This window comes from Dipodomys spectabilis, unplaced genomic scaffold (genome assembly GCF_019054845.1).
Source record: "Dipodomys spectabilis isolate Male_0828 unplaced genomic scaffold, ASM1905484v1 ptg000042l, whole genome shotgun sequence".
Classification (NCBI taxonomy): Eukaryota; Metazoa; Chordata; class Mammalia; order Rodentia; family Heteromyidae; genus Dipodomys; species Dipodomys spectabilis.
In genome coordinates, this window is record NW_024870719.1 from 16,436,026 (window position 1) to 16,462,130 (window position 26,105).

Here is a 26,105-nt window from a genome sequence, read left to right on the forward strand (position 1 = left end):
GGGCAATTAGTTACACACCATAGGCAACTAGTACACAGCCATGTGCTGCTTTTGTCTGCATCCTAAATTTTTCTGACAATTACAATTCTGTAGAAGTCACTAACACTCTAACATCCTTACCAAATGAAACTGTCCTAGAAACTCTTAATTTGCTGATTTGACTGGACTGGATCTTGAGCCTAGGGCCCAAAGAAATATAATACTTGTTAGGAATTGTTAAGCAATAGAAACTACAGAGCCTATAGCAATTTAAACCAGGGATTACTGTGTGGAACTTTCTAGAGGAAAATCTCAGTTAACTGATAGCTGGCTCCCAGCTAAAGACACTGAGACATTGTACACGGCACCTTGTGTTGCCTTGTTAAATATACAAAGTAGTTAATGGGTGACGTCTAAAAAACAATTATCTTGTTAATTGGAAATACTCTTTTTTTTTTTTTTGGTCGGTCATGGGGCTTGAACTCTGGGCTTGGGCATTGTCTCTGTGCTTTTTAGCTCCGGCAAGTGCTCTACTGCTTAAGCCACAGCACCACTTCTGGTTTTTTAGTGGTTTATTAGAGATAAGAGTTTCATGGACTTTCCTGCCCAGGCTGGCTTTGAATCATGATCCTCAGATCTCAGCCTCCTTAGTAGCTAGGATTACAGGCGTGAGCCACCAGCGCCCAGCCCAAATTTTCTTATCTGTTGTATTTCCTTACAAATACAATGAGAAATAGACTTTGCCATTGCCTACAACAGTGCCTGATACTTAGGACATCCTCAGTAAATATTTGTTAATGAGTGCATTTGAGTTTTTTCTCTCCTAACCCTCTCCAGAGTCTATTAAAAACTGAAGCTTTCAATGAGGATCTGTAAGTATCAGAATTAGGGAAGCCCAGCTGACCCTCGGATTGGATCCACAGTGATGGCACGGGGGTTCACAAGATCTGTGTGGAAGAGGACCTTGCGCTGGGAGCCATCCAGCTGGGCCCTCTCTATCTTATCCAGGCCACTGTCCGTCCAGTACATTGTCCTACGGAAATGATCAATGGCAAGTCCTTCAGGGCTAATCAGACCTGCAAAAACAAAAGCAAAGGCAGGATTGGAACATTTGTGAAGCATGAGGGACGTGAAAACCTGCTGTATTTGAAAAGCTTACACTTACATGCACAAAACATGAGAGTTTCTAAAATCCCAAAGCCAAGTCAGTTTAAGAAGTGATCCTTTTGTCACTTTCTCCATCATCTCTAGCTGTGTGTGTGTGTGTGTGTGTGTGTGTGTGTGTGTGTGTGTGTGTGTGTGTGTGTGTCGTACCCTGCCACCAAGTCACACCTCCACATCCAGCATTTTTGTGGGAACTATAGATAAGAATGTCACAGATTTCTCTGTTCAGACTGGCTTTGAGCCTTGATCCTCAGATCTCAGCCTCCTGAGTAGCTAGGATTACAAGCATCAGGTACCAGTGCCACATACAGTTTCTTGTATACTATCCTGATAGTACCTGACATCCATAGTGCTGGTGGCAGGTTGCATAAACTGTCACTCCCTGATACTTCCTGTGAGCTATATTGTTTGGGAAGGGATCATCTCCTGAGTGTCACCTCTTATCAACTCATGACACATGAAGGCATTTGCTAATGGCCCAGAACTTAACCTCCCATTTCATGAAAACAAAGAAGAGACATACAACAGTAAGTGACTTAGTACCATGAAGTGAAATGAGTGAAGTTGCTGACCTGAATTAACAATAGTCTCAGGCTCTGCTCCCGGTTCCAAGCTCACACGGCTGATGGTCCGTCCAGCGACATCTGTCCAGTAGACCATCCTCTCCCGGCAGTCATAGTCAAGTCCCACAACTATGGACCCCTTCATGGGCCAAATCATAAGATTAGAAGAATTAAAATGCTTGAACTCTTATCCCCAAGTTCATGTTTATGCATGGCTACAGTAAGCAACCCTGCATGGAGATCTTGCAAGCAAGAGAGCAGACTAGTTGGACATGTGGGCAGTGGAGACCTCCCTAGGGTCATTGCAGTGCTTAGCCACTTAGTAACTCTATGACTCTACCATCAACGTGTGTGCCAACAAGTCCTCCCATCCTACCTACTTCATGTGGCTGCTACAAGAATTAATACTGGGCCAAGCACTGATGGCTCATACCTGTCATCCTAGCTACTCAGGAAGCTAAAGTCTGAGGATTGTAGTTCAAAACCAACCCAGGCAGACAAACCTAAAAGACTCTTATCTCCAATGAACTAGTGAAAAGCCAGAAGTGGAGCTGTTACTCAAAATATTAAAGAGCCAGCCTTAAGTGAAAAAGCTTAGGGAATAGTGCTCAGGCCGTGAGTTCAAGTCATAGGACCAGCAAAAAAATAAAAATCAATGTCATCAGTGCTTACCAAATGTCCTACTCAGTAATTGCTATACAGTGAGCCCCTCAAGTGCCATTATCCTTGGAAGTATAAACAATAATTTCATAAAAGAACTCAGCCCCCCCCCCCTCAGGGATGAGAGGAATCTCAGTCCTTAATATTGAATTAAAACTAAATCCTTTCAAATGTTACCGGCATTTTTTTGAAAGAGCCTTTCTAAAATCTGCCGACATATGCCAACAAAATCTCTTCTCCCCTCCCCAGTAAACAAGCTGAGATCCTTTTCCCACTTGAGGTGTAGTTATTTATTCCTAATTCCATATAAAGCAAATCATTCAGCTGTACTCTATTAAAAGAAAGTGTAGTTTAATGGGTTAAGGAACTGGGAAATTGCAGTCACCAAACCTTTGGCTAGTGGGTTGTCCTCTCCTCATTAGTACTAAATGACAGTCTTTTTTCAAAATGCCAAATCGGTGACATTCCTGATCTCCACACAGGACTTGCTTCATAAAGTTCCTAACCCAGATTCCTGTTCCAAGACAACCAGAAGATGTACAAAGCCAACGTCTAGAGGCCATCTGGCTGTCCCTGAGGTCAATTCAGTTCGCTCTTGCTTAACAAGCCTCCTGGGGCTTGGGTTGACTTAGCCTTTGAGACAGCACAAGAGACTTACTAACTCCGTTTGGTTCCTGCAGAAAAGCTAGCAGTTTACACGGGGATACCTAAGGTGAACGATACTTTTACTTTAAAATTAAAAGGCCATTTGGGCTGGGCATGGTGGCTCATGCCTGAAATCCCAGCTACACAGAGAGCAGAGGGAGGAAAGCTGAGATGGGAGAATCAAGGTTCAAGGCCAGCCAGGCAAGGTTAGCCAGATCTTCTCTCTAAAGTCAAGCCAGGTTTGGTGGTGCACAGATCTTAGCAATCTCAGCTAATCAAGAGGAGAAGTAGGAGAATCAAGATCTGAATCTGATACCAAGCAGAAACAAAAGTTCGTACCTGAAAAATTAACTAAGAAAAATAAAGTAAAGCTTGGAGACAGGCTCAAATAGTAGAGTATCTGCTAGCAAGCATGAGGCTCTGAGTTCAAATTCAATGATGAGAGAGAGAAACAGAGAAAAGGGGAAGGAAGGGAAGGAGAAATAGGAGGGGAAGGAAGAAAAATGAAAGAAAGAGCTGTCTTGGGCAAAAGTACACATTTATAAAGGCTTCTATGAACCCAAGGAATCATGGAACCCAGTTTGCTGGGTGGCAGGAGCCATGAATCTTAAAGGAAGAAAAAAAAACCTATCTTTCTCTGAACATTGGCTGCTTTTAAACTTTTTTGGAACCAAATAAATAGCACTAGAGTAAATACGAACAAGAACACTGGTCCTTTTCTCTCTCATGGATGACAAACTATCCCAAGTGTCAAGTTTAGAAATAGAATCATGGCTAAGGGGCATTCCTAGTCAAGCCTGAGGCCCTGAGTTCAAACTCCAATACTGCCAAAAAAGTAAAACAGGATCAGATGTTTTCTACTGTATGTAGCAATGCCTTTGGGGGGAAAAGGAGGGGGTCTCTCTTTCTTTTTGTTCTCACTTTAAAGTAAAAGAAAAAGAAAAAAAAAAACTCCCAAATAGGGATGCTTTGGTCAGAGCTTGGAAAGTGGCAAGTATGTCCTTTCCCAGGAGTGAGTATACTCTCTCCAATTCTTCCTTATGAAGGAGTCAGGAAGTTTAAGAAAGAGGGGTGAGGAGGGGTGTCAAGAGTCATATGACCAAACTAGGAGGGCAGACATGCAACAGAGAGGAGGTTTCAGGTTTTATCTTTCCCTCGAGCTTCCCAATAGATCACAGAAACCACGTTATAGCCACCACCTCTTAGCTGTGACTCCAGAATGCCTGGGACCTAGAAAAAAACCTTGAAGACTTGGGCAAGAGCCTGTCAATATTCCCTAGAATCACCAAACAGCCTTCACGTCCCATCAACTCTACATTCCCTTTCCTCATATCTGAATCACCTTGAGCCCACAGGACAGAGCACCTGGGATGGGTCAGACATGGCCCCCAGCAATGGACAGCCCCCACATCAGTAGTGGTAGCTCCAGGCCAGTGGAGACAGATTGCAGCCCATAAGCACTACAGGAATTCCTGACTCCACATCCCTCTTTGCCCAGTGGCACAATCTACACTAGGCCCCACCCTGCACCAGCCCACTGTGCCAAGCCCCGCCCCACATCCCGCCCCTCAAGGAACTCCACTTTACATGCAGAGACAGCAGGGTCTTGGCTGCATCCTTCTGAAGCTGGGTGCCATTGAGGGGCAAGTGGCCGATCTGCTGGCCCTGAGCATAAAGCAGGAAGGTGCCCACAGATGGAGGGGTCACATCAGGCCGTGGTGTGGGCCGGACAATAGGGGGAGCAACGGTGGGTATACCTGCCATGGAAAGAAGGAGGTATGGGGAAGGAGGGAAGAAGAAACAAGGGGAGGGTGGGGACAAAGAAGTTACTTTCTCACATGCCAAAGCCTTCAAAACTATCAAAAGTTCTGTGCTGTAAACAGATGTGCCCCAGATGTTCTTCAAAGGAAATTCTCATTTCTGGGGCTTCAAGAAACCTTTATGTAAATCACTATCCATTACAATACAACACTTCCCTCACAGAAAAGCCGAGTCTTTTCTTGTCCTTGTTTTTGAGGGGATAAAATTTCTTTGGGGGGGCTGGGAAGAGTGCTTGCCTTGAAGGCCTGAGTTTGATTCCTTAGTACCACATAAGCAGAAAAAGCCAGAAGTGGCACTGTGGCTCAAGCGGTAGAGCGCTAGCCTTGAGCTGAAGAGCTGAAGGACAGCGCCCAGGCCCAGCGTTCAGGCCCCACAACCAACAAAAAAAAATTCTTTGGGACCCCAGGGTGACACAAGGATTGGCACAAGAAGGAAAAAGTATGCAACATTAAAGTAAGTTCTAGGTGTTCTCATTTCAGAAATAGCTGAGTGACCAATTCAACACAAATCCGAATGGGCATCTTGGAATCTGGAGAACCAGATTATCAATGGACAAAGCATGTTGATGAAGTGACTTCTGTCTTTAGACCGGGTGACTCACAACTCCCCAAGCAATCTCTACACAGATGCCTAGGTGCCACTGAGGTGAGTTTGGGCTATACCTGTACTTACATGCAGGGGTGGTGCCTGGCTGAGAGCGTGTGCCCTGAACCTCTCTGCCATCTTTGTCCACACACCAGCAGAAGTCACTCTTCCCATGACACTGCAAGGGGATGAAGTGACCCAGGTCATCACACTGGGGCACGTACTGGTCATCCCTGGGTGTGCCACCATAGTGCTCCAGCAGGTTTTCCCTCCAGCGCTCGCAGACCGTCCGAGGCCTCTGGGTAGGCTCTAAGCAGATGAGGAAACAAAGCCTTTGATTGGCAGCTAAAACAGAACGCAGCATAAAGTTCAAGATTCCCACACCTGACCCTCTGCCCGTCCTTCTACTAGTGTCCAGTAATGGGTTGAGAACCCTGGATACTCGCTGGTCCAGGGAGGCAAATGAGTTCTTCAAATGTTTTCTGTGAGACTCTGGAGAAGAGATCCGCTTAATGTCCCCCTGACTCAGGAAGAGGTGCCACCAAGGTCTGACCACATCAGACTGAGCCACAGCACACAGCTTGCAGAGACAGACATCTTACTCAGGTCAGCAGAGGCCCACAGTAACACTGGCCTGTGGCCAGTGCACTCTGCAGAGAGAGAGTGCTTGTGCAGACTCTCTTTGGGGACTCAGTGGCCTATGTCATACTTTAAATGAATGGTTATTCTTTGCTACTTGTTTCAAGCTCCAAGACTCTGTGTTGAGAGGGTCAGCTTGAGTTTGGGTCAGCTTGAGTTTGGCCAGAGTGTTATAGAAAGCACTGCTGGAGGTTGAGAGCAATGATGCCCACCTGCCACCCTTAAGACATGGGAAGGCACAAGTAGGAGGTTCAGGCTGATCCTGGAGAGAGTCTACTTTGGAAATAATCAGTGGAAAATGGGCTGGAGATGTGGCAGAAGTGGTAGCACACATGCCTAACAAGTGTGAGGCTATGAATTCAACCTTCAGTATTGCAAAAAGAAGAAAAAGAAAAATTGCTGAAAGCCAGTCTGTTATTTGGCCCCCGGTATCTATTCTGTTAGAAAACTACATAGGATAAAAGCAAATTCTGGGTACCAGTGGCTCATGACTGTAATCCTGGCTATTCAGGAAGCTAAGACCTGGAGGACTACCATTCAACGGGAGATCTTATCTTCAACTAACTAGCAAAAAGCGAGGCTGGAGGCATGGATCAAATGGTAGAGCTCCTGCTAAGCCAACAAGCCAAGCAAGCACAGGCCCTGTGTTAAAATCATGGTACTAGTCCAAACAAACAAAAGTGAAACAATGTAATTAATGTGCAGGGCATATAGTAGCATGCAACTTAAAATGCTTGGACAACCCAATTTCTAGAAGTTGTTTAGCCATCCTTCCCCTGTGACTTCTCAAGGCAAAACCTTTCTCTGTAGTCTCTAGACTTCTGCTACCCTGGTGTCTCCTCTCTTCTTCAGCATCCACTCTTCCGGTTATCTCCCTCAGTTTCAAGTCCTGCTGACTTGTGTTACAGAGCCATTCCATCCCCACATATCACTCTGGGACCATTAAAACTCTGTCCTAAATGTAGATGGCTGTGTGAAAAGACTGTTAAAATAAGTTGTCCATTTATGATTGGATAAACTAAAGGGCTGTAAATAAATATAGAAGGTAATTCTGCTTCCTTCTTAATTCTACAGCTCAAAAGTTATAGCCTGTAGGACTACACAGCCAAATATCTGCTTTCATGCATAACAGAAATCTCAGCATAAAACTAGAAAGCTGGGGGGCTGGGAAGGTGGCTCAGTGGTAGAGCGCTTGCCTTGCATGCATGAGTCCCTGTGTTCCATTCCTCAGCACCACATAAGCAGAAAAAGCCAGAAGTGGCGCTATGGCTCAAGTGGTAGAGTGCTAGCCTTGAGCTGAAGAGCTGAGGGACAGTGCCCAGGCCCAGAGTTCAGGCCCCATGACCGACAAAAAACAAACAAACTAGAAAGCTGGGGCCCCTGCCTTCTCCCATCAGATTTGCTCCTCTCTTAATCTTTTCACTATCAGGAAATAGCACCTCCATTTTCCCATTGCTCAGACACAACCATCCTTAACTCTTCCACATCATATATGTCAAAAAATTCTTGTCAGTTCTACTTTCAAAAGCATTGGGGATATCTTCACTTCTCTCCACTTTTACTTGTCATCTTGTGCTGCAACCACTTTTCCATTGGTCTTCCTGCTCTTGTCCTCCTGGGCCCTACACCTCCCTCTCTCTACACCAGTGTACACTCAACCAGAAGCCAGAGCTTCTGTACATTGAAAATACAAAGGCATTTGTGTTCCTTCCACTCCATTGTTCAAACCCCCTACAGCAACTGCCAGAAACAGCTGGAAACATTGCAATAGGGCTTCAGCAGGCTAGATCCTCTGGGAAGAGAGTGAACCCGATCCTTATAGTACTGATGCCATTTCTGGAGCTTGAACTCAGGGCTTTGAGCTCTCACTTGATGTTTTTACTCAAGGCTGGCGTCTACCACTTATGTCACACCTCCACTTCCAGCTTTTTGCTAGCTAACTGGAGGTAAGAGTCTCATTATTTCTTTTTTTTTTCCTGCTTGGCTGGCTTTGAACTGTTATCCTTAGATCTTAGTCCTGAGTTGCTAAGACTACAGATGGGAACCACCTGCCTCTGGCTAAGACTCCCCAGCTTTGGGGAAAAAGGTGTCCTTCAGCTTGTACTGTAGCTCTGAGTCTTCATAGAAAAAGGTAGGATTCAGATTTCCTTATCCAAGGACCGGAAGTGAGGAATGCTACTTTCTCAAACACTGTCATTCACACCTCAAAGCAGGATGTCCTACAGAGGCTCCCAACACCACCTCACCCCACATTCTGAATTCCAAAGATTCATTCTTGGTTCAAGGAAGCTCCTGGCAAGGCACATTTCTTCGTGTAGAATGCAGATAGCCAGCTGAGTGAAGTTCTGGGAAATGAGTCTCCAGTCTCTATGTGGACACACTCCTCTTCCCTGCTATTGAAAGCTACTTCTCCATCCAACCATGGGCTTCTTTCTCTTCTGCTTCTAATGGGCAGGGGCTTAAATATCCTGACATCTTGGGCACATGCCCGCTCCAGCTGACCCCATTATACAGATGAGACTAGTCAGAAATGGCAGATCAAGCCAAGCGGGTGCCAAGGGAGAAGTCAAAGCCCTGGGAAAGGCTACACAAAACAATGTGTCCCTATTTTACTCATTAACTTCTCAGGCTGAATCATTGTCCTTAACACATGTTTGTCTTAATAAATTTAATAGAATTCTGAACTATTCCCTAAGGGATCTCCCAACCATCTGTTGTTGTTTTTTTTTCTTTTTCTTTTTTCAAATCTCAGCTGGAGGAGACCTTGAGTTTTGAAAAGAGAAGCCAAGAGTGAAACAGGACTCTCTGTAAAAAATCTACTCCTAAAAACAGAAACACAGAGGGACTAGACATGTTGCTATGGACCCTGCCATTACCAATTTTTACCTCTATGAAGCTTAGAATCACTAAAGTCCTGGTGGGAACAATTAAGATTGTTAGAGAATTCAAACCATTGGAAATTCTCTAGCTCTGATTCCTCACATACATTAAAAACCAAGATAGTATGTTTGAAACTTTCTCAGTAATAAGAATGGATTTTTTGTTTTGAGTAGCCAGTTCCCAGATACAGGAAACATTTAGGCAAAAGCAGCCTCAAACTAACCCTTTGTTCTTCAGAATATAGTTCTTCCAGAATAAGAATGAAGAAGAAAGTTCTACCCCATCTCTGACTAATTCCCCAAGGAGTAGAAAGCTGTCCCGGGTACCTACTGTTGTCATTAACTGTGAGCATTTAGTAACCAGGTTTCACATTAACAGAGGGAGCACAGATGATAAAGGACACATTTGTCATGAGCATCTCAGATCTAAGATCATACAAACACTGCTGAGGCAATGAGGTTCCTCATTGCTATATTGACTAGAGAGGAGTGGAGTTATCAGGTTAAAGAAAATTCATAGTTCTATGCTACTGACAGGCTTCATTCATACTGCTTCCTGCATCTGAATTAAATGAGAGGGCTATATAGGAAGAGACAGTTTTGCTCTGGACAAAATGCTGGTCTGGTCCCATCTTCCAGCTCTCTGAAACCACTCACAATGGCCTCAGTTAGCTAGGGAACTCAGTCTTGTCTGGTACTTGACAAGGATCTAAGCAGCTGCAGTCCCAAGTCATCCAAGTGTTCTCCCAAGGACAGAGGGCAAAGGATGGTAACCAGCCAGCTCTGAGTCCACATACACTACGCTAGGTGATAAATCTCCTACGCCATCAGTGCCATTCTGCCTCTTGCAGCTGCACCCAAGCTGGTATGTGGTTTCTTTCCTAAGAGACTCACCTGGTGGTGGGCCACAGTGAGGTGGGGTAGAGCCAGGTGGAGTCTGGGTGCCAGGGACTTCGTGGCCATTAGAGTCCACACACCAGCAGAAGCCAGTGCTGCCGTGGCATTGCAGTGGCAGGAAGTTGCCCTGGTCATCGCACTGGGGGATGTGGAGTCGAGACCCAGGGTAGGCGTGCTGTGCCTGAGCATAGCGCTGCTGCTGTTCACAGGGCTTCAGGCCTGAGGTAGAGTCTTCCAGAACCAGAGCAGAGGAGACAAAAAGGAGAACGAGAACGTGACTGTAACATGTTTACTCTAATTTGCCACCAGGAAAGTCTCTTGTGCTAAGGAATGTTTTCTACCATGGGAAAACACTATAACATGGTGGTGGGGGTGGGGGGAGTTGGGAGGAGGTTTTCACAGTCCTGAATTCTTATTTTAGATTTGCCCCTGTCTAGTTAGTTTGTGTCCTTAAGTCTCTTTAAATCTCTAGATAAATGAAACTGTAAGGGCAGTTCCCTCCTCGGCCCTTAGGGGCCTACTACTGCCTAGATAAAATAAGCAGCAACCTGTGGAAATCTGCCCAACATCCCATGAGATTTCAGATAGAAGAAGTCAAACTCCATTTGTCCCCTGAAACTTGGAGGTAAGCTCTAAGAAGGACCAGGTCAACGTCAGCCATACCGCTCGGTGCTAATCTAGTCCTCTGCAATGGGTGTCTACTATTGATGTCCTAGTATGCTATTAACTGAGAAGCTAATTAGATTCTCCTCACTGTTTTATCCAAAGACTATTCACTGAAGCGGAGCAGATCATTCATGCAGTAAACCAACCAGAACTGCCTTTAAGTAGGAAGAGAGATGGGTCCCTCTCTAGGTTTTCAAGAATGTTCACTACCAGTCATGTAGTAATAAAGTAGGCAGCAGGAGTAACGAAGGGGAAAATCTAAACCTCAAAGATCTACCCAATAAAGCCTCAGACCAGGCTAACTGAAAAGCAAGCAGCAAGAGGAAAAAAAAATACCACTGAATAGGGCACTAGCCTTGAGCTGAAGAGCTGAGGGACAGCACCCAGGCCCAGAGTTCAGGCCCCACGACCGGACCCAAAAAAATAAAAGCCTTATTAAAAAAAAATACCACGGAAGGAACTGGGTGATTCATGTGCCTAATTTGGTTCTCCCAGCCTTACCAGGTGAGCACTGAAATCCATCTCCGTGATATCCAGGTTGGCAACGGCAGGAGAAAGACCCAGGGGTATTGTAGCAGGTGGCAGCAGAGTGACATCTGTTTTCTGCACATTCATCAACATCTGCAGAGGTCAGCAACAAGGCCAGGGAATGGGGGTGGGGAGAGCATGACTTCACAGCACAGAACCTGTAAGACTACAGTCTACAGATACAACCTGTTTGATTGACTACAGTCTCTGTGCATGGGGACCAACAAGCTATCAACTACAGAAGGTCTCTGATGAGCACAGAAATGCTAAAACCTAGAAGTATGCTTATACCAGGAAAAACCAAATCTAGGAACATATGAGTTAATATATGAGACTCAGAACGTTCAGTGGAGAAATCAAACATGTGGTCACTCACAGATAAAAATATCCTGCAGAATATTTCTACAGGAGCTTTCATCTACAGTGAATTCCAGGATGTTATTACCTTTGAACTAACCTTTAGACTATAAATCATTAATTTCCTTTTGGGACGACAACAATAAAGATAAATATAGGCAACAATAGTTTTTATTCCCTGTACTGTTGGCGCTGTTTCCCTATACCATTCATGTAGAGATGCCAAGGGCCCACATGCAGCCCCAAATACTTTTTCAACTAAGTTGAAGCACACTCAGTCTTGCCTAGTAAATCAGGAAACTGTGAGACTCATCTCCAGTTGACTACCAAAAATCTAGACGTGAAGCTGTGGCTCAAGTAGCAGAGCATCAACCTTGAGGGAAAAGACCAAGTGAAAATGCGAGGTTTCCTGAGAGCCCCAGAACCAGCGCGCTCACGCTCACACACACACACACACACACACACACACACACACACACACACACACACAGAACAAGCCTAAATTTGTCAGGCATATTAAACAATTGTAACCTCTGTACTCTCTACAATACAACGTAAGGATTTGCATTACCCTATTTCTCAAAACTACAAATCCTCACACTTCAAACAAAAAGCACATGCATATCCATTTTTATGTTATTTATTGCAATTGGCCCATGCTGCCAAAGGAAATCACTCACCTCACTCCCTCACCTAAAAAAAGAAACTCTGGGAGTGGGATTGTTAAAACTCCCCACAGATGTGATAAGCTGCCTAACTAGAGGAAGCCTTCCAGAGTTTTTAAAAAAGAAAAGATAAACAAATGGTCCAATTCTGATCTAGACTTGACAAAGCAACACAAAGCATGAGTCACATCTACAATAACTAGAATTTTTCTTTCGGGGTGGGAGGATTGGTCATGGGGCTTAAACTTGGGGCCTGGGAGCTGACCCTGAGCTTTTTTGCTCAAGGCTAGTGCTCTACCACTTTGAGCCACAGCTCCACTTTTGGTTTTCTAGTGGTTAACTGAAGAAAAGAGTTTCATAGACTTTCCTGCCTGGGCTAGCTTTGAACTATGACACTCAGATCTCAGCCTCCTGCATAGTTTAGGAATATAGGCATGAGCCATGAATACCCGATTTAGAATTTTTTTTAATAGAAAAAATATGTAAAAAATAAAAATAGAAAAAAGTATGATGAGATAACCAGTAAGAAACCTAGAAATAGGAGTTGTGTCTAATATGGTAGCACCTAGCACAATACCTCAGCGTGGGAAGCTAGAGGTTTACCACTAGAATAGATCAGGTGTAAATGGGCCTAGAACTGGGATGGCTCCTTACCCAGCCTCTTTTGGTCTAGATGAAGTTCATCTAGGGTTATTTCCCTCCTTCCCATTCCTGGCTCTGGCCACACCCCCATGGAGCCACTCTCTAAGGTGCTTTCTTAGGTACCACCTAATAGACAAGTAGCACACTACACAGGCATTCTCTTCCTTGACTTTGCAATTAGCAAATTAGCATGCTGCTTATCTTCTGCCTCTGGAAATCAGGGGACATGTATATCAGCTCTTTTGTGTTCAAAAGAATCCTTAAATGCTCCACATAACTAAGCCTAATTCCATCCAGAGAAGCTCTTCCAGGGTGAGCAATTGGCTTTCCTGATCATCTACATCTCACCTAGCAAGACAGAAAGAGGTGATACCTTATCTGCAAAGTCAGAAACAAGCAAGGCATTCTGGTTAGCTCCTTGATGACACAAAAATCAACCAGTATTGGCAACCAGTATTTTGACTGGCTGCTTCTTCAGCAGAACAGCTGAAATGCCCAGGTGGACAAAGCCGATGACAATCCTGTTCCTTGGGCCTAGAAGAGGCTATAAAAATGAGTTGTAAAACCAAAGCTGTAAAAATTACCATGCAGCCAAATGCAGGAAATTAAAGCTATTGACAAAACATATGCTTGCTAAAAGTACTTCTCACAGTAACAGGAACCCCAAGCAATGGCAGGAAGGAGGGGTTCCTGAGAGGTTTATTTCTGAGCCCAGGGAACAGTTTCTGATGATTATTTTTAAAACAAGGGAAAGGGGATTCCCCAAAGCTAAGGCTTAGATGTCAGCAAAGCCCAGGGCCTAGAGATGCAGACCCAATCTCTAAGACCAGCCAATCTCCCCGGAGGAGTTCAGAGGTGCTACTACCATCAGGGCAGACACAAAGGTCATATAGATAAAAGAGACTGTTAGAAGTAACCAGAAAGACAAGAACCTGCCTGGAGAGATGAAGGTATCACCCCTGCAAAATCTCTGACCCCTACAGCTTGAGAACTACAGCCATCACCTCATCCTTGAAGGACCTCAGGTCATGATAGAAAATTCCAGTTCAGTTAGGAGCTCGAGGGCTTAAGCTCAGAGCCATTGGTGGTATCTCCTCAGAGGCACAAACACTGGGGGGTGGGGCTTGGAGGAAGCCAGGGTGTCAACTTAAAGGAAAAAAAGGTTTCCCTATTTCACAGATGTGGAAGGACTTTCAGGCCCTTGACAAAGAAGCTTTCTTGCAGGGCACCAGTGGCTCTTGCCAGTTATCCTAGCTACCCAGGAGGCTGAGATCTGAAGACTAAGGTTTCCAAGCCAGCCCAGGCTGGACAGACTGTGAGACTCAGAGCTCCAAATAATTGTCCAAAATTTAAAAAAAAAAAAAGGGACTGGAAAGGTGGCTCAGCAGTAGAGCACCTGCCTCACATACATGAGGCCCTGGTTTTGATTCCTCAGCACCACATAAACAGAAAAGGCCAGAAGTGGTACTGTGGCTCAAGTGGTAGAGCGCTAGCCTTGAGCTGAAGAGCTGAGGGACAGTGCCCAGGCCTAGAGTTCAAACCCCACGACGACCAAAAAACAAAAACAAAAACGCAGAAGTGATGGCTCAAGTGGTAGAGTGCTAGGCCTTGAGCAAAAAAAACCTCAGCGACAGCACCCAGACCCTAAGTTCAAGCTCTAGGACTGGTGCACACGCACACACACACACACACACACACACACACACACACACACAAACTATAAAAAAAAAACTTTCTTTGTTGTGGGGGAGGGTGGGGAGGGGGAAAAACTCCAACTATACTTGGTCAGTGTCTGGGAGACAGATATCAATTCAAGGGCATTAGAGGAACCGCAGTGCCCAACATAATTCTCCAGGCTCCAACATAATTCTCTCCTCTCTATCACCTATTAAGCTCCTAAAGAACCTGTTTGGAAAATGTGAGCTCCAAGTGGAGCTCATGCTTTGATGCTATGATAGCCTTTCCTGCCTTCCCTCTGAATAGAGCCATCTGGACACACTTAGAAACAGCCATTGAACTCTAGCCCTCTCCCCCGCCACCACCCATTTGCTTTTCAGCCCAATGTAATTGCCTGTGGCCAATTAATCTTGATCTCCCCCATGGAACCACAGGTCCTTGCTCTCTCTCTCTCTGTACTCTGTCTAGTCACGCACCCTGCTGGTTGTGTTCCTGTGGCATGTGGAGTACTCCCCAGGACCTGTAAGCACTCAGCATGCCTTACCCAACATCTACAGTAGGAGAATGAGAATCTGAGAGCAGAATGTGAGTGGCTCCGCTCCTTCCACTCCCGGGCAATGACTGCTCTGGGTAACAGGCCATCTGTACCCCAGTTTCCTCAACTCATACTTGCTCCTCCCTGTGAGTGTTCCAACACGAGACAATCTGCTTTTGCACCAGAAGGACAAATGTGCCTGAGAACTAGCCAGGCTTGAAACCTCTCCAGATGGAGGGAAGCTGGAGAAGATTTAAGTCTATTTGGATAAAAGCCTCCGGCTAGTGACTCAAACTGGACTGAGAACCCAAATCCAAACGTAGATTTTTCAGGAAGTCATAGCATAGCTATGGCTGGAGAAATGCCCACAACTCCTCTTATGAAGTCAAAACGTGTATGTGCTTCAAGAAGGTACACATCCCACCAAACAGGGCTCCCTCAAAGATGCCTGGCTCACTAAGACACACACTATGAAATCACACACACACACACACACACACACACACACACACCTATATAATAATACGTGTATAGATATTACTTCCAGGTATAAATATCTTGGAAGGAGCCTGATGCTGGTGGCTCACGTTTGTAATCCTAGCTACTACGGAGGCTGAGATCAGAGGATCACTGCTCAAACCCAGCTTGGGCAGGAAATTCTGTGAGACTCTTATCTCCAATTAGCCACCAGAAAACCAGAAGTGGAGCTGTGGTTCAAGGTGGTAGAGCACTAGCCTTGAGCACAAAAAAACTCAAGGACAGTGCCCAGACCCTGAGTTCTAGCCCCATGGCTAACAAAAAATAATAAAATAAAATAAAAATAAAAACTAAATCCTGGAAGGTACTTTCATGATTAGCCAGATATATCAGGGTCTTTATGAAAACAACTATTCCATCTTGACTGCCCCACAATCTAAAACGCTACCTGATCCCTAACACATGACATGTGCATGGTCTCATCTAATCCCCTTCCCTTTGTAGCTTGTTTATAACCCACGCAAGAAAGCCACACACTAAGGGTTGCCACGTTTGAGATGATGACTTCATCTTGCTGGCAGGTTTGTCTCGCTGGCTTTAATAAAGCAAGCTGTCGTGTTAAGAGAGTGCCTTGTGGCAAGGAATGGGAGGCTGGCAACAGCCAACAAAGGAACTGAGAGGCTCTCCATTCAGTAGTGCAGATGCCCATCGATTCCCATCGATGCCCAGGAAAGGAGCCTTCACCATGAAGCTGTCAGGGAAGTCCATCTGCCAGACGCCTTGCTACAGAGCTCAGGCTATGCCACACCCAGGCCCCTGACGCACAGGTAACCTGTGTGTCTTATTTCAAGTTACTACATTTCCAGGTCATCTGCAGCCACAACTGTTAACTGGGAAAGCCAATGATGCGGTTAGCATGTTTGTGGGTTCCAGAGGAAATCCAAAAAGTAGAAGACCCAGAGATAAAAGAGGGACCACTGCAAGTGAATGAAATGAGAGAACAATAACCCCCAATAGCAATAACCTAAAACTCGAAACACGCAAAATTTCAGGGTTTTAACATGATCGCAGAAGGGAACCAAAGTCTTGCAGGACAAACGGAAAGAGAAAATGATTTTAGAAGAGATTAAAGAAACACCTAACCTAAACTAGGGTGTGGTTACTGATACTCACTACAGATAGGCTGCAATTAATTTCTAGTAGTCAAAAAATGGATAGTTAAGAAACTAAATATCTTAAAAGTATCTTTTTTGCTTTTTTTGGCCAGTACTAGGGGTTTGGAGTTCAGTCCCTGGGCACTATCCTTTAGCTTTTTCACTCAAAGCTGGCACTCTACCACTTGAGCCATAACTCCACTTCTGACTTCTTACTGGTTAACTGGAGATAAAAGACTCATGGACTTTCCTGCCTGGGTTGGCTTGAAACCTTGATCCTCAGATCTCAGCCACCTGAGTAGCTAAGATAGCAGGTGTGAACTACTGGTGCCTAGCTAAAAGTAGCATGTTCACAAGCTACCAGATGTTTATTATGCAACCTCATTATGGAAAAGAGTTTTGCTCTCCAGGAATTCTGCATTCTTACAGCTGAGAGTGGATAAAATCAGACTGAATAAGGGCACAAGAGTATAAAAGGCATTATTCCCATATTATTCTCTTCCTGACCCTCACACATATACAAGGTATCCCTCACCTATAATAAATATAGCCATTCCAGATGGTGGGAGGGGGGACTAGGTGCACTAGAGATATAATGTGTACCTTAAGTTTCAACACCTCCTCTCTGAAATTTCTTCCAGACTTCACACAATGAAGTTTAGCAGATAAAAGCACTAAACTAGAATGCAGAAATATGTCAGAAATAGTGTGAGGCTGTTGGGACTAGACATAACTCCTTCTGTATAAATGTTCATGAAACTAGACCAGTAGTGCCTTAATAGAGAGGCTATTCAGTAGAGCAACATGAACACGAGTGGATAATCAGAAGGAAACTCAGCTTCATGTCAGTGACACATGAACACTAGTGGATAATCAGAAGGAAACTCAGCTTCATGTTAGTGACACACAGTTATGGTGAAATGAGGAGGGAGAGTGAGAAAGCAGTGAAGATGGGAAAGGAGAACAAAAACCTAAAAGGCAAAAATCCCCCCTTTCTTAGAATTGCTGTTTCCATCTGCCACCATTCACAGGGGCCTACTCAGCTCACGTGCTCACTCTTGGGAGCTTTAAAAAAATTATAGTTATACAAAGGGGTTTCGATTCAATAAGCCATAATATGAGCACAAAGTATCTTGATCACTGTCTCCCCTTCCATCACTCTCCCTCATCTCTCCCTCTCTATATCCTCAAATTCCACAGTTCCACTTTTACATAAGGTACTTTGACTATATCATGGCTGCTTTGCCCCCTACTTCTCTCTCCATTTGTGTGCCCCTCCTCCTTACTCTCCCTGTCCCCCAACAAAACAGGTTCATCTTCCTGGCTCCCAGGAGCTACTTAGCAGATCAAGATAGCATGGCCCCCTCCTCCTCACCAGATGTTTAATGGACAGGCCTACCTAGAACAGACAGTGAGTCCCACCAGCCTACCCTAGCTCCAAGGAACAGAAGGCCACAAGCTGGCAGTGGTCACCCACACCAGGAATCTCTTCTCCCAAGATGACCACATGCACTGGCTGATCCAGGCCCACAGAAATCACCCTGGGCCTCCCTCCCTTCTGATTCTACAGAGCTCTTTTCTCTTTTGCCAATTCCAAGGCTACCTGAGGCAAAGAAGAGAGATGGTTCCTGGGAGCAAGATGACAGTCCATCCTGCTCAAGTCTGACCACAGGTACTTACCAGAACACTGGTGCCCGCTGCCAGTATAACCTGGCAGGCAGTCACAGCTGAAAGTGCTCCCCCCATGGTGAATGCACCGGGCCTGTCCAGCACAGGTGTGACTGCCATCCTCGCAAGGGTTGGGAGGTGGGGCAATCACTGCGAAAAGAAAGACAGCCAAGAGATCAGGCCTGAGAGTCGGCGAGGCTTACTCCTCACAGCACCAGCAGCTGACCTGAGACGCTCAAGAATGCAGGTTCTAAGGGCCACCAAGGGCAGAATCTCAACTGAGCAAGAGTCCTCCTACACCATTCACATGCATAGCAGAGCTAGAGAGGTGCTGGTGTCCATTTAAAACACTAGGCATGAAAATCAGTCATCCAAGCAAACTTACAACAACCCAGAGTATGCGTGCATGAACACACACAAGAGGAGTTTCTACTGTCTCCAATGTTTTGTTATACCACTGGATTAAACCATGTAATTTCTCTATTTTATCTAGCTCCATCAGCCAGATGAACTGAAGATGTCTAGAGTTCTTTTGGATCCATTCTTAAGTCTGAAGTGTGTTTTGGAACACCCTAGAAAGGGCATATTTACTATGGATGGGGCTTTTTGTCTCATGACATGGGAGTGCATCATTTTTTTTTAAAGATAGTCTATATTACATAGCCCAGTTTGGCCTCAAACTCAATCCTCCTACCTTAGTCCCCCAAATGCTGGGACTACAGGTATGTACTATTATGTTAGTCTGGGACAAGCTCCTCATTCTAAACTGAGGACTATATAGTCCTGTTCGGTACCAGGGAGTGAACTGTGGAACTAAAGCGGGGGGAGGGGTGGGCCCTGCGGGGAGGGGAGAATGACGGAAGGGGTGACAATGATCAAGATATGAGATGGTCTCTCACATACTGGATTGTTGTCAATCTTGTGTTACATCATGAAGCTAAGAATCCCAACTGAGGAGAGCTACCTCCAGTAACTCAACACCATAAATATTTAGTGGGAGGAAAACCATGATGTTAAACCAATTTATAGGGCCAAGCTGAAGAGAAACCTTGAGTTCTATCCATTTATAATGAGTTTTCACATGGCTGAGCTTCTGCACAGCACAAGTGGAAAGGAAAATGAAGAAAAGAGCAGGATACATCACCATTTTGGCTGAAGACAAATGAGCTGGTACTCACAGATGCAAGAGCGCTGGTCACCAGCGAGCTCATAGCCACTACGGCATTCACACCTGTAGCTTCCCAGCAAGTTGATACATACAGAATTGGGGCCACAGTGATGGAAGCCAGTTGCACATTCATTTACATCTAAGAAAAAATGAGAACAGGAAAGTGCTCAAGCATTCCAGAAGATGAAAGTCTCAAGACACAGTTTTCTCAGCATGGTAAGGCCTCAGTGGGACTAAAACAGGAGTTAAAACAGGATTTCCTTTTCTTTATTGGCAGTATTGGGTTTTGAACACAAAGCTTTGCTCTTGCTAGAAAGGTGTTCCACCACTGGAGTCATACCTCCAGCCCTTTTTGCTTTCATTATTTTTCACACAGGGTCTCACACTTTTTGTCAAGGCTGGCCTTGAACCATGATATTCCTGATCTTAGTCTTCTGATGGCTAGGATTACAGATGTGAGCCACAGTGCCCCACTTTTAACAGGATTTTTAAGTATCAGGTATGAATGCAAGCTGCAGATCATTAGCTGTAATAAAATTTATTTCAAGATTTTCCAGGGTCACAGGGAGGTAATTTTTCAATAATCAGTCTAAGAATTCTTTACATATTAAAATATAGGTATTTAGAAGAAAAATACTAGCCAGGTATCAGTAGCTCTTAGCTACTCATAAGGCTGAGACCTGAGGACTACAGTTCAAAGCAAACCCAGGCTGGAAGACCTGTGACTCTTATCTCCAATTAACCCCATAAAGATGAAAGTGGAGCTGTGGTTCAAGTAGTAGAGTGCCCAGGCCCTGAGTTCAAATGCCAATACCAGAAAAGAAGGAAACAGAGGGGAGGGGGAGAGGAGGGGAGGGGAGGGGAGGGGAGGGGAGGGGAGGGGAGGGGAGGGGAGGGGAGGAGAGAGGAGAGGAGAGAGGAGAGGAGGGGAGGGGAGGGGAGGGGAGGGGAGGGGAGGGGAGGGGAGGGGAGGGGAGGGGAGGGGAGGGGAGGGGAGGGGAGGGAGGGAGGGAGGGAGGGAAAGAAAAAAGGAAAGAAGGAAAGAAAGAGAAAAAGAAAGGAAGAAAGAAAGAAAGAAAGAAAGATTTTTTTTTCAAATATGAAGAAATATGTACTGCAGCTTTTGGAGACATAATAGGTTAAAGAAAGACAATGCCTAACATTTAAGAAAAACCAAAAAACAGTCTAAGAGCTACTTAATATATACTCTAACAAAAACTTTAAAAGATCTAAGAATTACAAAAGATGGTTTCTTTTCATAGTCCCAACCCCAAATATCAAACTCCAATTAACATTTCAAACCTAAACCAGGCCATGCTTTAGTTTTTATACAATGACATCCAGATGATAGAATCACAGATCCATAGAGACCATAAAGATGTATAGAGATAACTTTGAGAGCAAAGTGAAAACCAGGGTCATGTGACAGAAGCACAGCAGTCTCTTACCTACACAACTCCGTCCATCTCCCTGGTACCCAGGTGCACACTCACAGGTGTAGTCTGTACCTGCCCCTGCATGGCACTGTGCTGTCGAGTCACAGACATGGCTTCCATCATGGCAAGGATTCACTGGAGCAGGGCCTGAGTCTGCTGCAGGGGCAGAAAGGAAACAATAGAGCTGCTGTAGAGAGAATGGTAGGGAGGGAAGGAGACAGGCATCCTTGCAAAATTGACTAAATGATCACCTGTGTGGGATGGCCATGTGCAGACCATATTAAATTATTAAGTATCAAACCTGCATCTCAAGTTTCATTTCCAGAATAGATCCTCTGGCTGATTCTCTAAAAAGTTTTCTTATTTCTAGTAGTTTTATATTCAGGGAATAAAAATGTCCAGCACCGACTCTTCTTTAAAAATACTATGTGTGTGCACACATACCCACATATGCAGGCTGATACCAGGGCATGAATTCAGGGCCTAGGCGCTGTCCTTCAGCTTTTTTGCTCGTTTGGTGCTCTATCACTTGAGCCACAGCTTCAATGCCAGATTTTTGCTAGTTAATTGGAAAGGGATAAGCAAGCTGGGCTGTCATCTCTATTGTGATTAGATTCAGAGATAAGTGAGTGACATAGGAAAAATTCCCTAAGCTCACAGTCATGAAGTGAGTCATCAAGGAAGGACTCAAATCTCCAGCTTTCTGGCTGTAAATCTGACACTTTCTCATTAAAATTCACTACTTCCAAAATCTTACTTTTGAAACAATTCTGAACACTAAATAAACACAAATGACTTTGCTTTCTTCCTCTGCAGTATTGACCCCATGGTATGTATATATATATATATATATATATATATATATAATCTGTCCATGAGACAGTGGATGAATGACTGCTGACACGTGAAATCTTCCCTTCAGAAAGTTCTAAGTAGCATGCAATAGTTAATGCCAGGCAGGATTTGTATTGTATACCACTTCATTAAACCCTCACAATTATGTAGCTCATGGCTCCAAAGGTTCCATTAATATATTTTCAATTTTATTAGTTTTGTTTTATTTTTGTCAGTAGTGGGGCTTGAACTCAGGGCTTCATGCTTTCTAAGCCACACTTCCAGTTCCACATCTCTGTAGCACAGACAGGCCAAGTAACCTGGTCACTGTTACACACACAGTTAGGAGAAATCAATAGAGCTGGGATAAGGTAAAAATCTAAGCCCACCACAACCCATTCTACTGGAAAATGTGTGGTCTGGGACAGAGGGAGCTCCAGGACCTAGATAATCAGGCCATTAGCTTTGGCACAGGTTTATTTCTGGTTCCTCAGGTGTTAAGAATAAAAATGTTATGACATATCCTGTATTTAAAGAACCCCATAGATTCCACTCCAAAACTTTGGCAAAGTAGCAGGGTATAAAATGAACCCACAAAAATCAGTAGCTTTTCTGTATGCCAACAATGAGGAGAGGCTGTAATCAGGATAGCAACTTCATTTGTAATAGACTAAAAAAAAAAAAAAAAAGCAAGAATTAACCAAAGATGTAAAAGACTTCTATAATGAAACTTTAAAAACCTGGAAAAGGAAAGTAAAGCAGATTTAAGGAACTGGAAAAACCTTTCATGTTCCTAGATTGGAAGGAATAATATTGAGAAAACGGCAATACTGTCCAAAGCTATCTACAAATTCAATGCAGTACCCATCAAAATCCCAACAGCATTCTTTAACAATTTAGAGGAAGCAATCCAAAAATTCATATGGAAAACAGAAGACCCCAAATAGCAAAATAAACAATCCTTTGCAGGAAGAACAGTGCTGAAGGAATATCAATACCAAACTGGAAACTATCCAAAGCCATAATAATAAAAATGGCTTGGTAGTGGCACAGAATAGACCTGAGGACCAACGGAATAGAATAGAAGTCACAGAAATGAACCCACAGACCTATAGTCACCTAATATTTGATAAGGGAGCCAAAAACACAGGATGGAAAAAAGACAGCCTCTTCAACAAATTGTGCTGGTGGAATTGGCTAACCATGTGCAGAAAACTGAATCTAGTACCTTGTATATTATCCTGCACCAGAATCATGCCCAAAGCCCTCAATGTAAGGACAGATACCACAAAAATATTACAGGAAGGGATAGGGGAAACACAAGGGCTCCTAGGCATGGGTCAAAACTTCCTAAATAAAGATCCAGAATCACAACAAATCAAAGAAAGGCTGGATAAATGGGATTGCATCAAACTGAAGAGTTTCTGCATGGCAAAGGACATAGCTAGCAATATAAATAGAAAGCCCACCAACTGGGAGAAGATCTATGTATCAGACAAGGGCCTCATCTCTAAATATATACTTAAAGGTAAAAAATTAACCCCCCCCTCAAAACAAATCCTCAAAGAAACAACAATCCAATTAATAAATGGGTTAAAAACTTAGAGGGGCTGGGAAGTTGGCTCAGTGGTAGAGCACTTGCCTTGCATGCATGAGGCCCTGGGTTTGATTCCTCAGCACCACATAAGCAGAAGGAAAAAAAAGCCAGAAGTGGCGCTGTGGCTCAAGTGGTAGAGCGCTAGCCTTGAGCTGAAGAGCTGAGGGACAGCACCCAGGCCCAGAGTTCAGGCCCCACGACTGGACCAAAAAAAAAAAAAAAACACTTAGAGAATTCTCAGAAGTAAGAATGGCCAATAGGCATATGAAGAGATATTCAGCATCTCTGGCCCTAAAAGAAACACAAAACAAGACAACGTTGAGATTCCACCTCAATCCAGTTAGAATGGCCATTATCAAGAAAACTAACAATAACAGATGCTGGTGGGGATGTGAACATAAGGGAAAACTATTGCATTGTTCATGGAAATGTAAACTTGTTCAATCACTTTGGAAAGCAATTTGGAGGTTCCTCAAAAAGACTAAACATAGAGCTTCCCTATGACCCAGCAATCCCAGTCCTGGGCATTTATCAAATTGACCACAAACAAGACCACACTAAAGGCACCAGCACAATCATGTTCACTGCAGTCTTGTTTACCATAGCTAAGATATGGAATCAACCCAGATGCCCCTCAGTGAACAGATGGATCAAGAAAATGTGGTATTTATACACCATGGAACTCTATGTTTCCATCAGAAAGAATGACCTTTCCCCGTTCATAAGAAAACAGAAAAACTTGAAAACTTTAATTAAGTAAATTAAGCCAGATCCAAAGAAACATAGGTTGCATTTGTAATAATTAGAATATTCCTATAAGTCTACAAGTAAACCCAATGGATGGTTAAAGATAACAAATTACACTTGGATATGATAAACTAAACTAGACTCTATAAACATTCACACAGTGAGGACAAAGGAGGATATTAGGAGAAGAACACAAGCGTTCAATAGCTATGTGCACATGATCATATAAAATGCTTATTGAAATGAACTCCAAGAAACAGAAAGAGGGTTTTTTTTTTTTTAATTGTACTGTTTGCAGAGTTTTTGTTTTGTTTTGTTTTTCCCTTTTGCTGCTGTTTTTTATTTCTGCACCCTTTGTCTTGTATGTAAGTTTATCTGATTTGGAGAGTGAATGGCGGGACAAAGAGCAAACTAATTCAGCAGAGATACTCTCTAGATACTATGTCAGAAATGAACTATACAACTTGTGGAGGAGGTGGTCAATAGGGGACAAACTGGGAGAAAATGAAGGAAGGGGTAACCCTGTTCAAAAAGAAACGTACTCATTACTTGACCCCTCTGCACTTCACCTTCACAATCAAAGTTAAAAAAATAAAAATGTTTAGATGTAACAACTTAAAAAAAAATCAACTCCAGATGGAGTCCAGGAACTATGTTAGTTCTTCCTCCTCACTTTATCCCCACTTCAGCTTCCAATCTGAGGCTCCAAAGACTTTAAGAGCTCCAACTACGGTAGCCACAATAGTTACCTCTACACCCCCAGTCACCTCTGCTACCATGACGGCTGCATTTAGGTCATGATAACTTAGGTTTTCTTCCTTGTACTTCTGTGCCTGAATTCCTGACTATGACACAGGCAGCTCAGCATCCTCCACGTCTGGACCCCACCCTCCCCACACCTCTTGCTACCCCTGAAATCAGCATCATGGCATCTATGGATACATTTTGGTCGGATCACATGCCATAATCTCTTGGTATCACACTCTGATGAGCCATTTCCTTTTCACCTATGTCTCCCCTTCCCTTTAACTCATGGGGCTGAAATTTGTCCCGCCCCCTGCAACTACTTGCTGCCATAGTGTGTTCATAGTCTTGTCTTCCTCCCAGTCCTTCAAGGCACCCACCACTCCAAGTGCCTGCCTCTCCCCCAATGTCCAGGCTACCGCTCCTCCAACTCCTGTATCACACTATAGTCAGTTGAGATGGAGTCACTGACAGGCCCTCACTTTTTGAAAAACTCCAACAATCTACTTTTAAGAAACACCACTGATGTTTCTACAGCTATCATCTCCCATTAGTGATTGGAAAAGAAGGGATACGGGTTTGTCCTCAGTTCACCTCAATGACATTGGCTGGAGTAACAGAATTTTTGTCAAGACAAAATACCAGCAAGTGGCCCAACATTGTTTAAAGCCAACAAACTTCAGTCCACAGAAGTCTAGCTCCCCCAGATCATACAGACAGCCTTATAAGTTCATCACTGCGGCCCTCTTGGCAGAAAGGAAGCAAGGAAGGCCAGCATTGGGGCTGTGGTTGTTGAGTTATCCAAGTCAATCACTGGCCTGTGTTTTTTAGGCTGAAAACAACAGGCCGTGTCCTCCCCTAGGGACCCCATGTTAAAGACAAGAAACCTGACTCTCCTCTCCCAGTTCTTTCTCCATTTTAGGAGAGGGTTCTGTACAAAAATGCTTGGCATACCTTGCCAGAGGGAAAAGTCATCTTCAAAATGTTTTAATTTATAAATACAATTGCTGAACTTTTCTTATTCAGAAATTCACAGCATCAAACATTTCACTCTGGTACATTCCAGCAAAGATTAGTGAGTTCCCACAGACGTTCACAGCTTACCTCTGCCAGGCATGAAAAGAAAAAGAAAAAATGTAGAGGCAACCCAAAAATGACTTAGAAATTTGGACAGAAGGCACTATTACACTTAAAACTACAGAGAAAACATCTGGAAGTATATGACTCTGATTTAAAATGCAATTCGCTCATAGGAACAGTTATATCACCCTATAGAGCCCATTGAAAAACAAAAATACAGAGTCCCTTGTTAGAAAAACAAGATTTTTTTTTAATTTAAAAATTAAGACTGTTATGCTGTGCACTGGTGATTCAAGCC

At 44.0% G+C, this 26,105-nt stretch overlaps 1 protein-coding gene across 3 annotated transcripts in view; it reads right to left on the reverse strand.

Annotated features, from left to right (window-relative positions):
- Positions 1–26,105, reverse strand: part of Nid2 (nidogen 2) — a 70,193-nt gene that overhangs the window by 5,272 nt on the left and 38,816 nt on the right. For 2 of the 3 annotated variants that reach the window (XR_006147189.1, XM_042677839.1), the window contains exons 9-17: positions 20,818–20,961; positions 19,380–19,508; positions 18,214–18,351; positions 11,000–11,119; positions 9,830–10,063; positions 5,505–5,726; positions 4,599–4,768; positions 1,716–1,845; positions 884–1,055 (exon numbers count right to left, since the gene is read on the reverse strand). Coding sequence is in view for 2 of the 3 variants with exons in the window: in XM_042677839.1 (XP_042533773.1) it covers positions 884–1,055; positions 1,716–1,845; positions 4,599–4,768; positions 5,505–5,726; positions 9,830–10,063; positions 11,000–11,119; positions 18,214–18,351; positions 19,380–19,508; positions 20,818–20,961 (1,459 nt within the window). In the remaining variant the exon portion in view is untranslated. The remainder of the gene's footprint in view (positions 1–883; positions 1,056–1,715; positions 1,846–4,598; positions 4,769–5,504; positions 5,727–9,829; positions 10,064–10,999; positions 11,120–18,213; positions 18,352–19,379; positions 19,509–20,817; positions 20,962–26,105) is intronic. The other variant, XM_042677840.1, reaches the window with a different exon arrangement.